Below are 13,997 nucleotides of genomic sequence, written 5' to 3'. Positions count from 1 at the left end.
AAGAACCATAGTGGAGTCATTTGTACTTTCTGAACTACACGTTTTTAAAGGAAGACCAACACAATTTAATGCTGGAGCTACCAATGAAATTTTTAACCGAACTTTGCGTAAAGCACGCGAATCAGGATAGCGTTGCGTGCCAGGCAATATAACGCGGATTAAGAGCAAGACTTTATTAGCAAGGCTTTATTACCGAAATGGTCCGCCTCATTCAAGCAAATGTAGTATATAAAATGAAAGTAAAGCAAGAAAGAAAGAAAGAAAGAAAGAAAGAAAGAAAGAAAGAAAGAAAGAAAGAAAGAAAGAAAGAAAGGAATAGAAGAAAGAAAGAAAGAAAAAGAAAGAAAAGAAAGAAAGAAAAGGAAAGAAAAGAAAGAAAGAACGGAATGAGTATGTGAGCGAAATTTCAGGAAATGGTGATGTTTTTTGGAGTTTACTTACACTGGAAGTTCAGAAACAGTGTGCTGCTGGATCCCTGCCCTTGAGAATTCGCCGCGCTGCAACTGTAGGGCCCTCTCGCGTCCAGGCGCACCTTCTGGAGCACCAGCGACCGGTTATTGACGAGGACGCCTCCCGTGGAGTCCGTGAAGAGCTCGCGGTCGCCGAACCACCAACTGACGTCGGAGACCGGAGGGTTCGCCTCGACAACACATTCCAAGTACACGTCCTGACCCTCGCGCAACTGTGAGCGTCGCAGGCTTGACGCGAGCCGCAGCGTCAGCTTCGGTGGAACTAGATGTTGGTATTATAGGGAAAAGAAAACAACAACCAATCTCATTAAGAATTATGGAAGTGTTTATCAAAAGCACTTACAACATAGTCAGAATGTGAATGCATATAAACAATATGAGACAGTGTTCTTAGTTAACATGGGCATGCAAATGTTCGTCACATGTATACTCATTCGCGTAATAAAAACTCACAGGGACGTCTGGGTTATGCATGAGCCTAACACGAAGGTGAAAGCCATGTAATGTGGTCATCATCATCATCATCATTACCATCGAAGAGGAAGACGTAGACGATCATTATAAGCCGACGGTCACTTTTCCCGTATGATGAGGGATATCAGGCTTTCGCATTAAGAAGTAATCGAAACTGCAGGTGAACATGGAACGCAAAAAGCAGGTGTGCGAAAAAAACATAGAGGGGGCGAGGAACGAAGGAACGGTAGTCTGCCTAATAGGTCACTGCCATTTCAAATTTTCATTATTGATTCAAGCGAATTCCGATGTAGTGACTGCTTCGGTCGAAATTGCCCGACTGTCTGTTTCGTCAAGACGGGCCAACACGGTCTCGAGCACACCGCCTTTGCGCGCTGTACTGAGGGCAGTGGCAAAAAAAAACATGTTCGATAGTTTTCATCGTTGCTGCGGTAGTCACAAGCAGCACTACCTTCCATATCATTTGCAAGACCAACTAAATCAACCCCTTTAGAACATAACCTATGTAGACTGGAGGAGTACATTAGTTTGGGCAAGTTGGCGCAACATACCGCCTGGTTGAGAGGCGCAAGAGATCGAACTAAAGAAAAACACAAACACACAAGACCAGTGCTAACTAACGACTGAAGGTTTATTACGCAAGCTATATTCTTTACAGTTTCACGCGTCACCCTTCACTCTACCGTCATCGAAAGGAAACCAATGTATCTGTACACTGTACGTAGCACGTGCTTTCTCTTATTATTGTCTTCTCTAGTTTAATGTTACATTGTGCAGATTTCTAGACCCTGGTTTCACCTCAGCATGTAGGCCTGCGGTAAATCGGCTCAGAAGCAACAACAACGAATGAAACAACATGCACTTGCAGGAAACAACAAGATCTAAAGAAAGAGAAATGAGAAGAACACTGTGGTACACTCACAGAGGACCTGTAGCCTGAACTCAGCGAAGATGTCAGAGCCGGGGATGAGGTCGTTGTCTGCACGGCATCGGAGCATGCGACCGTGGTGCCGTGCAATGGGGCGCAGTGCGAGCCAAGACAGTGTCACGTTGCCGTCCAGAGACTCGTTCTGTCGCGCACCGGTGAGCACCTGATCGCCCAGTAACCACGTGATGCGCGATCGAGGGCGCGAGCGACGGCGCGGCACGAAAGCCAGCCGGTTTTGCCGGCTTCCAACGTGGGGCTCACCGCTTCCACGCTCACCTCTAGCGGTCGGACTGCGAAGAAGGAAAAAAAAAACATCTTCAATCCGGTATTCGTAAAGAAGCACCTGACAGTTTCTCCTAAACATAAAGATAGATCATGCTCACACCAGCTCCGGTGTCAAATTCACAAAGATCTTTAGCAATGAAACGAAGACCATACATAGCATTGTGTGCGGTGTGCTGCAGCTTAAAAGATGACAGGGCAGCGGCGATGGTGCTGGCTGTGCGATGACGCAGCTGCTGCGTGCGACAGCCCCTGAGTATGCTTATCGATGTCATGAACAGCCGCGAGGGATGTCGTTTGCACGCGGAACGTTAGGGAGCACTACAGCCACAGTGCGCAGGTGTGCATGTCACGTGATTTATTTTTTGCACCAGAGATTTTAGAGTCGAGGTTTGCCGTGTGTCGTAGATGGAAAATTATCATCATGAACCGGCACGCGCTCTCTTCGCCCTCTTCTTCATCGCCTTCCTCTTCTGATTCGCTTCCAGAACAAGTGCGCCATTTGTCCGGCGTGAGATGCAATAACTCCGATGGTGTTATGGGCGAGAGATCGAGTACAGAGAGACAGAAAGAAAGATACAGAAAGAGAGAAATTGTTGGCGAGGCGAGATTCGAACTCGCGTCCCCACGATCCGAAGGCGAGCGTCGTAACCACTCGGCTATCTAGGCACGCTCGCAAAGCGTAGCAAAGCCTTGTATTGTGTAGCATAACGAGAGGGTGGGAAAGGAAAGTGGGGGGGAGGATGGAAAGGAGGAGAGGAGAACCAGGACAGAGAGAGACAGAAAGAAAGAAAGAGAAAGAGGGAAATAGATACAAAGAACGGGAAGAAAGAGACAAAAAAAGATAGAAGGCGAGAGAGTGACTACAGAGAGAGATAGAGACAGAGAAAGAAACCCAGAATAAAAGAGGAGAGAGAGAGAGAAGGGGAAGAAAGAGAGAAAAATAAAAAGACCGACAAAGAAATAGACATGCAGAGAAAGATACGGAAATACACACAGATGCACAACCTATGGCGCGAACAGAGCAAGCATAGCCCTGTATAATTCAGTATAGCAAGGGTTGGGAAAGACAGAGATGAAAGGGTAAGAGCTTAGCCAAACCAGGATCAGCTAGGTGCCCAACAGCGCTGCTATGACCCAGCCTTGGGTGTTTTAGTGCAAGCTGAGCTAATTCGTTACATCGCGGGAATGTCAAGTTTGCGGGCATCTGCAACTAACTAACTAACTAACTAACTAACTAACTAACTACTAACTAACTACTAACTAACTAACTAACTAACTAACTAACTAACTAACTGGCATATTTATCTTTATCTTTAACGAAAACCACGCTTTATGGGAGGCCAGCAGCAGTCAGTATTAGCGGTGCTGATGTAATACCTTAGACAAAAGCGAATAGAGTTAAGCAGAATATGAGTGCACTAAAGTAAGAACTTCGGCGGGTATGCCATTCTTCATGTTTATGAACTCGTTCTGACAACATCCAGGCTGCTTTGAACAAGTAAGCACTCCAAACGATGCTTGGAGGGATACGGCCGCTCCAGTTGCCTTTTCTTCCCACGTACGTTCTTTTTTTTCTGCCGAAAGTGCACTTGGAGGAGAAATGAGCCAGCGAAAAAAGAATGCAGTCGAACGGAACGCAATGCGATTTGCAGAGCCTCTTCTAGCATTCGCATTCCTTAAGGGGTGAGGTTTCCTGCTCGCCCACGTGGTTCTTTTCTGTGCAGCACGCACCCCCCTACTCGACTTCTGTTGCGAGAAAATAGATTCCCTACAACCTAAGAGGAATTATAGGAATATAAATGCTGTTTTATATCAACATTCGTTGGAGATGACAAAAAGCCGAGGTAAGGAAACAAAAATAACGAGGAAATCAACGTTGCAAATAAACAGCATCCGCAGAATTCGCTAAGGTAAAGCTAACTGGGCCGTTTACAGTAAAACACCGCTTCTATGCAATTTGTGTGGTTCAGTTGTATAAATCGATAGCGTCGTGAGTTCTTTTTGTTTCTCTTTATGCGAATGTAAACAAACTGTGGAGAGGGCTAGTCTGTTTTAGAGTAAATATTTTGCCTGCACGTATTTTATCTGGTAACCTTGGAACACTTGAATCTAGTTTTACAAAAGTATGGTGTTTACGCAGGGGGAGGGAGAAGAGAGCTAGGAGGGGGGGATGGCGATAATGTTTCTCGTTTATTCATGAGCTCATGGTGTGGATATAAGACGACATGTTTGGATATTTGAACTTTTGAATAAATATTACTGATTTATTCGTGTAACGCCTAAACTGAAAAGAGCCTTGCTGCTCTTCTTCAGTTTAGGCGAGAGCCCGTCTCGCATATATAATCGAATTCGTAAATGCTTACTTACAATGGCGGAGTCGGAGTACGCGATGTACTCCGCGAGCGAGCGCTCCACTCTGTCGTAGAGCAATGCGATAGAACAAGGTGGAAGCGGAAATTTTGTCTTTCGGATGCCGAGTTAACATGGATATCGAGCTTGTAGTCAGTGGCTTCACCTGTTGAATTCTGCCGAATTTTCCTAAGCCGCAGTTTAACCGTCGCTGTCACTATCCGATGAATCGCTCGTGCCGGAACGGAGCTTTCCAACTTGGAGCTGTCGCTGTCGAATGGCTGAAGCAATGCCACACGATTTGCCGAGCCGCCTATGTCGTCCGCCATTACCACGAAAACTCGCGACTTGCAGCAGCACCCCGAAGCAGGCAAAAGTGTTGGAGGAAGTGCGTCACGCAGAGTTCCGGTACACTCCACCGATTGTGGCCATGCAACTTTTCTTGCTCCACGGACTGACTCTGAATGCATTCCGGCTATCTCACGGCGACACTTGCTGACCCGCCACGGTGGTCTAGTGATTATGGTGCTCGACCGCTGAACCGCGGGATCGAAGGTCGCGGGATCGAATCCCGGCCACGGTGGCCGCAATTTCGATGGAGGTGAAAATGCTTGAGGCCCGAGTACTTAGATTTAGGTGCAGGTTAAAAAAACCCAGGTGGGCGAAATTTCCGGAGCCCTCCCCTACGGCGTCCCTCACAATCATATCGGGGTTTTTGAGATGTTAAGCCCCAACAATTATTAGTAATATTGGAACACTTGACTCCCGCCCTCGCTCTGTCTTTGGAACAAACTTTCTACGAAACAAGCAGAAAAGCTAGTTGTGACTCTGTGATTTGATTTCAACATTAGACTTGTCATTGAACACTTTTACCCACCAAATTCTCAATTGTTGGTATCATTATTTTCCTAATGATGTCTTAATAATTGATCGTTACTTGCTGACGCGAGTACATCACGGGGTGAATTGTGTCACGAGAGAAAACTTTATGTTACATGTAATACTGTACATGTGCTAAAATATTTGAGGACGTGTTCTCGTAAGTGTACAGATCACTCGCTCTGTCTTGATTTGTAACCTTTCTGCAAAATAGTGGTAACCGATTTTTGTCGCCAGTACTTAGTCAGGACATCAAAGCCTTTCATCGCAGCATTTGTTCTGGTAGCATTTTTCTCAAGAGCTGATTGAAGCCTGCGGGCTTAATGCTCCCATGAGGGGAGCACATCAATGAGACACTTCAAAAAACCAAATAGAGTAGAGGACACCTCGTTGGTGGCATCGCTTATGAACGTGAAATATACGCCGCTTGATTTTAAATGCATGTATAATTCGTAGTTCGAGTGCTCCTATGACGAATGAAGGACTAGCATTGCTTTTCTTTATTGATGTGATACGGGGAGACAGTGATGTGCGAACAAGGCACCAGCCTCCTCCTGGCTGTTGAGTATGGGGAAAGTACCAAAGATGAACACATCAATTTACATTATGGACGTGATCGCAGGAGGTTAAACAAATTGTGGTACGAAGAACACATAGGTTTGCCGCCCCATACAAATTAGAAAAAATCAGAACCTTGTTGAAGAATCACTACAAATATTAATAATACAGTAACATAACGAGCATCACTCATATCAGCTGGTAACACTTACAGCACAGGCATAAGTTAACATAACGACTAACAATCACGTGCATACACAGCTTCACTTACAATTCATGTCAAGCGTCACAGATGTTGTCAGTGGTGACGTAAGGTTGGAGTTCGAGGCCTGACACACTAGCACGGCCATCAGATCCTGACGCCGCAGTACGAACGGCCCGAGCGCACTGCGGCGAACGCCCGGCCGATGTTCAGTGAGTACGCTCTCCAGTGGCACGCTCTCTCTCCACCAGGTGACGCTGGGCTCGGGAACCCCTGCGGAGAAAGAATACGACCCGTGTACGAATACGTGGGAGGAGTCATCACATGTTAATTAATGTCCCGTATACCCACTGCGGGCGATGGCTTTTCTCACCTTTAGCAATTCTAGCCTAGTAACCCGCTTACTATCAGAAGCGCTGCCAACATCGAAATCCAGCATGTCAAGAAGGAAATCTAAGCGGCTCCTGATTTACAAAAAAGAAGATACCTCTGAGTGAGCACAGCTGGACTGTGAAGCGGACCCGGCACGGCGGTCTAGTGGTTGTGGTGCTCGTCTGCAGACCGTCGCGGGATCGCATCCCCGGGCGCAGCGGCCGCATTTTCGGCGGACGTGAAAACGCTTGAGGCCCGTGCAGTAACGTTTAGGTGTACGTTTAGATGCACGTTAAGAAGCCTCAGGTGGTCGCAATTTCCGGAGCCCTCCGCTATGGCGTCCCTCATAATCAAATCGTGGTGTTTTGAGACGTTAAACCCCAACAATTATTATGGACTTTGACACGCGCACACACAGGTTTCGCGCGCTAAGCTCGCGGCCGCGGGTTTGCTTTGCGGTCTCGGCGGCCATATTTCGATCGAGGCGAAATGCAAGAACACTCGTGTACCTACATTTAGGTGCACGTTAAAGAAGCCCAGGTTTTCATATTTAATACGTGTACCCCCACTACGGCACGCCTCATAATCATATCGTGGTTTTGGCACGCCAGTCCCCTGAAATGAATCAATGAATGAATGACGCGCATATTTGGTTTTCCTGTTAAATTTTGGCGGCCAAATAAATGTTGAAGACAACCGACAACCGTGTTCACCATTGTACTGTGAGTGTTCCGTTTTGCTTGGCACAGGTTCGCTCAGTAATTCGCTCAACCTTTCCCGTTTTGAATTTTGTATTCATCACCGTCGCAACCACATGAAAATAATCAATTTTTATTACCCATTTCTATATGAGAACCATTACTCACAGTTATGACTTTTCAAGAAAATTGGTAATAAACTTCGATTATTTGAGTCAGATTTAATGAAGACGGTGCTGGGTTAGGGCAATCAACCTTAGTTGGCGCCAGCCACGTGGACCGCACGAGTACGCGATTAGCAGCGTTCGAAACTCACGACAGATTCCCAGAACTTATACATACACTACAGCAGCACTTCATAGATAAAAGATAAAAGATATCCGAGAATAATGCTCAGTCATTATACGTTGGCTTGGTTTGTCTACGGGTTAGCCTAGCTCTCTGCCTTAAGCTCGTATAAGTGCCCTGGCATATTCGCCTATCAGCATCGTCGACATCTTCGACAACGCCGCTGCAATTAAGTGGCAGTCCAGGTAATCTCTAAACATGACATGAGTAAGTGATAAAAGCTTTTTTTAGTTCACAGATGCTGTAGGTAAGCAGGTAAGGGCATACAAGGTCTGCATACATAGCTAAGTCTTAACGACCGCCCACCAACCACCTCGGGAGTGGTAAGGCGTACTAAAGCGAGAATAGTTCTTCACATGGATTTTAACTCGTCACGTATATATAGTTAGATAATACGAGGTAACATGCACTCTAATGAATCTAGCTATGGCATTAGGTTTAGATAAGGTTATGCTGCGCATATACTGTGCTGTTGTAATCTTAAAGCCGCATTCCTGAGTACAGTTGTGAGGTTAAGTTATGGTTGTCAAGGTTACTTTCCTTGCCTTGGAAGGAACTGAAAGAACTTTACGAGTCTATTATGCAGAATGCTTACTGGCAGCATCCGTGCGCTGAAAAGCGTTTAATCACTTTCTCATGACATGTTTATAGAATACTTGGACTACCACCTAAGTACCTAATCTCAGCGGCGTTCTTCACCGTAGCTAAGATGCTATATGCATTCAATTTGCATATTCGCAGAGCACAAGCACACGTCTACGTTCGCAGGTGCATACATAATGCAGCCTCCGTCAGAAATATCTCTCGACAGCGCGTTTCAGGAGACGCTGGTAGATAATTTATGAAAGCAACTGAGTTCTCTTGTAGTGGTGCAGCAAAACAAGGCGTACCGCGTAGTGCAATCCCCCGTAATGACATATGGGCCCGCGTTAAGCTATGCAGCTGTCATGATGAGCGGGGTACGTTAATCTGGTGCGCGGTGTTTGTGGACGACGACGAGACACACAAAAAGGCGAAATCGTGACGCCGAAGCTAAGCCGTCGACACAGAAGTCGAACAGGAAGAACACGAGGTGTGTGTTCGAGAAAGGAAGCAGTCCCAAGCCCAAGCACTCGTCGTGTCCTGCTCCCGAAGCACACCACTGCCTGCTGACTGCACGGAACTCGCTCCCTTCCACTGGGTGCTCCAGTAGCCGGCGCCGGTCCGTTGTGCTTGGACCCGCGCGCGTTCCAGACCCGGGCCTTTAATTGGCGGTCCGGGACGTGTTTTTTCCACATCTACTCTGACGCCCGATCCACCTCATTCATGCCTGACTCGTCTCTGCTGTCGGCGTGAGGTGTTCCCAGCGGCTCATCGACCAGCCAACAGCCTTCGACCATCACACGGTGACGCTTTACATACCTTGCGTAGTGCTGTGGGGGACTACGTTGTGCGTTAGAACTTAAGTGACGCGAGAACGTGTGTCGGTATTATATGACTGTTCTTCGTTGTTCCCATTTAACGCGCCAACTTTGCCATCATTCTGTGTGGCATAAAACCGTTATCACTCCAGTTGCAAATGTCTTCGTTAGTCTCGGCATCAAATATTCAAGTTGCCGTGATTTCACGAACCTTTCCTTCACAGCGGCCTAGTGTAATGTCCTTTTATGTTCATCTAGTTTTCGCCATTATTACATCGTCAGCTTTATCTGTTACGTACGCGATGATATGTCTGCATCGCGCCTGCGTACAAGAACGTTAATTGAAAACGAATTCATTATCCATGTAGGCGGCACTGCGCCGTTGCAATCGAACATAGACGAGACTTCTGAGAAGAGACTAGGAGTGCAAGCACTAAAACCCATGTAGCGTTTTTACGCTTGTAATGCGAACACAGTGTAGACTCCGGTGCACATAACCTAACCTTCTCATAACGGACATGTTCCGAGTACATCAGCGCTGAAGTAAATACGAGCCACGTGTAGTATTTCACCAAGGCCTTTCGTTTTCAATCACTTTCAGCAGTTTATGGAAACCCGAATATGCACCGTCAAACGTTCGCACAGCAAAACAATTACCTCGCTTTGTCTCTGATAATGTGCAATGATGGCTAGGCAGACATGAAGTCGTATAAAAATTCTGGAATGAACCGATTGGAGCAGTTTTTACTGGTGTTGTGATCGGCCCGGCTATCCCCGAAAAGGAGGGAGGGGGAACATCCTGCACAGGTGTGCGGGTGCGCATTCCTCGGCGGCTGTGTCCACGCGTGAACCACGCCGAACGCGTTCTCCCATACATTCCTTGGAGTCTGCCGATGCAACGTAGCCGTCACCTGACTGGCCTTTCCTGCCTTGGGATCTCCGTGGAAAACAGCACACTTCGGAGGGAAAAAAAGGGGGGGAGCGAAGAGAACAAGGCCGGTGCAGGTGCCTTACTTTCTTGCAGCCCGGCGCCGATTGGACTGTGCCGTACCTGAACTACGGGCCACCTTGCCACCTTGCTATCAGCCACCACCAAAAGAGGAGGAGGCCACTTTTCAAGAACGGGGAAAGGACTCCGTGTAGTTAGTAGACATTTGAAGATGTCTCTTTAATCATCAAACTGACTGTACATTTTGTAAATACAGTTGTTTTGAAAGAAAAGTGGTCCGGAACGTCGGGCCCCACGCTCTAAGATCACTCAACCCTTCGTGGTGGCTTCGGCATCCACGTACCCAGTCGCAACAATGGACAAGCAGATGCGTCTCGCTGTCAATATAAATTGTTGACCGTTACAGCAACACGTGAGTGACCTGCGCGGCCCTTCTTTCTTTGTTGATGCCGGTCGGAACTCGCTAATACGCTTTCGAGAGTAACAGTGCTGATTGTATAAAAATTAAAAGAAACTCAGCGGGCGTGGACAGAGAACAATGGCGCTCTTGGGCGTTGCGAACAATGAACAGCGGCTTCCTAACAGTGAGCACTCAGAAACACGTGTCTCTTCACGCCTAACACTGGAAACACGAAAAACCACCGCACACTGACAGTCATTACAGACTGCCTTGTTCGAGGCCACCATGAGATGAAAGTGAACTCGAAGTACTCCACGAGATGAAAACTATAGCTACGACAAGCGCACCGAGTAAGGGGAAGGTTGGGGAGGGAGAAGAAAGGGGTTTACGGCACTTAGGACAAAGGAAAACCACGGAGACTAACAGGAAATTATGTAGGAGCATAGTACGTTGTGGGGAGAAACAATGTATTAAAGGACTGACAAGAGACTACGCCTCGGGCAGGTCGATTAATTGTGCCTCTGGGGACAGGGACGACGAGGCTTTATTCTGGTGCGCCTGTTCCTGTTGTAGCAGGAGTGACTACGGCACATCAGAGGCGGGGTCGCTCGGTGCGCTCACCGCAACATTGAAGAAGTAAAAAGAAGCGAGCATTAGAAGATTTCAAGCCAGTTAAACCAGCGAACCAAATCGCAGGATTGTGAGTCTACAGACAACAGAGCCCGAGAAACGACTGTCGTCGAGAACGGTAGTGGTGGTGCTCACGGCAGGAAAAAACCCGCGGCTTATGTTTAACTCTGGCGCGGTACAGCGATGTATCGTTTCAGCGACAAATGTGGGTCGCGCCAGAAACCCTCCGAAAGCAGGCGATGCGTGTTTTTACTTTTTCTCCCGGCATTTTAATAAGTGTCCAGAGTGACGGTGGCTTTTATTCCGCCGTACCCTTTTGTTGCTCTAGCGGGGCTTTCAGACATTCCACTGTTTTGGGTTGCCCGCCGTAAAGGGATTGCGCTAACGAGCCTGGGTGTTGAGGAGGCCCTCTCCAGCGTCGGTGAGCTATCTACGCTGTCCCACTCTTCTTCACGTCGGCTGGCTTGGCTTTGTACTCGAGATGAAAGAGGATGGCCCCGCCACCGCTGGAGTCGAGCGCTTGCGCGAGCCTATTGTTTAAGAGGTGACGAACACTGCTCTTCCACCGATCCCCGCCTTCCACTGTGCTTAAGCACCCTGGCGGCGAAGTTCCAGAGTCGAGCCTGCGATGAGAATTTTATGGCTTTCTTTTTTATTTTTAAGTACGCTCCCACGTGTGCCGCTGCCGGTGTCTCAATTGCTGCGTGCGGCACGTCATAATTTAGGCTCCTTAGTAAGAGAGTCACGCTATCAGTTAAAGAACGCTCATCCATCCTACACGTACTCGACATTATTCATTAAGTGAAGAGCGTGGCTTAATAAACCCCTGCATTCGCAGAGCACACCATGATTTAACAAAGTTAGCAAAAGATATGACAAGCTTTCTAGCATTTTATCGGATCTCATTTGGGAAATTTTTCGTTAAAGAGCACGTGTCACTGAAAATCTGGTGTGGGCGTCGGCGATGTTGTGCATAAGCGAAAAATCGCAACGGACGCAAAGAATAAAAATGAGGGTTCTAGCCGGTATGGAACCCCGTTATTCCGCGTGGCAGTCAAGTATTCTACGACAGAGCTACACCGTGCTTTAAATTGTTTCGGAAAAGTGCTATACCCGCGTCGTCTCAGGCGAGATGTCATGGTAACAGACGTAATATTACGTGTTAGATGCGTATAATCAATCGCACCAGGTGTCACTCCCGCGAATTGAGTAACGAGTAGGTGGTGTAAAGCTCCAAACCGATTAAAAAACGCTCATCATCATCACCTCACTTGCGTCATTTACAGAGTGTGAAGCTACGTTATGGGTACTTTGACACTTCGCAAATAGATGAATTATGGCCTAGTGGGTACTCCGCAACTGTACTTACGTCGGCTCTCTAGGAGAGTTCACAACGGCCAGTGTCGCGCGCACACATGTTCCTTCCCTCATGGCGCGATTGTGGTGTCGACCGGGAACGGAAGAATGTAAGCAAATGAGAACGATCCGAACACGACCCCATAATTCTATCGCGTTCTACTGTTGAGGCTAAGCTTAAGCGTCCTAATTACATCGCTGTCACAGAAGAGCAAGATAAGTCCTTAACTTGTACAACGCATCACAGGTTAGATCTTGACGTGAAACTGTGGTGCTTTGATAAAAGTGTTTGTGTAAGTCCATTTTTGCAGCGATACTGTCTGAGCCTACCCTGCACCGTTTCACAAAATTTCATCTTGTTACAACGCTGTTACAACCCCCAAAATTTATTATTTTTCTCAGAAACCACTAGAACCTTGTCTTGTGCTAACAAGAAAAAAATTCAGCGACGATTACGATACTGCCTAATGCGAATTCCGAGTGCAGCTTCGTGGTGGGGCAAGGCCAACTGTGTCTTAAGTTTTGGTATTCCGTAAGGTATCGACTACGCCATAAATCATAATTTTTTGTAAAGTAGGACAGCACCCGCCACGCCATTACTCGTCTTTCTGCGGATAAGCGAGGTACCCACTACACATCTCTAAGGTGTGTAAGATGCTGCATGTGGCTGATCACGATGAAGAATTATGGCTGAGCACTTTGCAGTGGGTTGGAAGTATTAAACCATACACTCGTTACGTAATTAGGATTGTGTGATGACTGGTATATATTTTACTCTTTTGCCACGCACTTTTGCATAAGTTAACGCGATTCCTTGCCCGACATGACGTCTCTATAGGGTGTTTTTGCAAATGAGGTGAAGCACCAGCGTAGCTCTGCGTTCTACAGAGCCACGCTGGTGCTTGCATCTCATTTGCAAAAAGACCCTATAGAGACGTCATGACATTGCTGTCACGTCAGCCTCTTTGAAGTTCTTTGCCACTGCTGCCCACGCTTTCTCAGCGAACGCGGACTCTTCCAGGACCACGAAGTGGCCTTCCTTGTCTGACACAAGTAACCGTGCTCCCTTTGCAGCCAAAGCCGAGGATATTGAGCTTAAGGAGCCTCCCCTCCCACTCACCACTCCGGGCCTAGCAACGACATCAATGCACTCTGAAACAGAGTGATCCCTTCGTTCCTCAGTCACAAAACGTGCAACATTCCGCGTCAAGGCTAATCGTTCTACAGTTTTCAAAGGAGTTCCTAGACAGTGTTCACTTTCTTGTCCTCGTCTTTTCTTGCGCTACTATTACACCATTATGAATCAGTACCAACTAGCTCGCCTTTCCGTTTTGCTTATTGATTACCGACGTGCAAAAACGTCCACTGTATTGAACACACCGAATATGATCTAGTTCGCATTTTCTGCGTGGCAGTTGTTCCGACGACCATGACAATTCCTAAATTGTGCACTCACGTACCTCTTCAATGATGGTTACCGTCGTACAGCGCAAACTTTATATCGTACGGGGGCAATGCGTTGAAAGCAAGGATGCAATGGATTTGCACAGGCAACTCACCACCCTCGACGTCGCACACGAGTGCCAGGCTGTCTCCTTCGTTGTACGGACCGATGAGACTTCGAAGAGGCTCCCGGTCTCCAACGGCCTCCCTTATCACCGGGGTCCCTGGTGGTTCTGCACGAAATAAGCAAAGGAAA

The 13,997-nt window shown here is 47.3% G+C and overlaps 1 protein-coding gene across 1 annotated transcript in view; it reads right to left on the bottom strand.

Annotated features, from left to right (window-relative positions):
* LOC119394877 (nephrin) overlaps positions 1 to 13,997 on the bottom strand; it is a 278,061-nt gene that overhangs the window by 22,230 nt on the left and 241,834 nt on the right. The window contains 6 exon segments of the mRNA XM_049416006.1: positions 442 to 732; positions 1,867 to 1,880; positions 1,994 to 2,162; positions 6,215 to 6,413; positions 6,415 to 6,418; positions 13,858 to 13,974. Of these exon segments, the coding sequence (XP_049271963.1) occupies positions 442 to 732; positions 1,867 to 1,880; positions 1,994 to 2,162; positions 6,215 to 6,413; positions 6,415 to 6,418; positions 13,858 to 13,974 (794 nt within the window).

This window comes from Rhipicephalus sanguineus, chromosome 5 (assembly GCF_013339695.2).
Source record: "Rhipicephalus sanguineus isolate Rsan-2018 chromosome 5, BIME_Rsan_1.4, whole genome shotgun sequence".
Lineage (NCBI taxonomy): Eukaryota > Metazoa > Arthropoda > Arachnida > Ixodida > Ixodidae > Rhipicephalus > Rhipicephalus sanguineus.
This window is presented reverse-complemented; position numbering and strand designations above follow the sequence as displayed.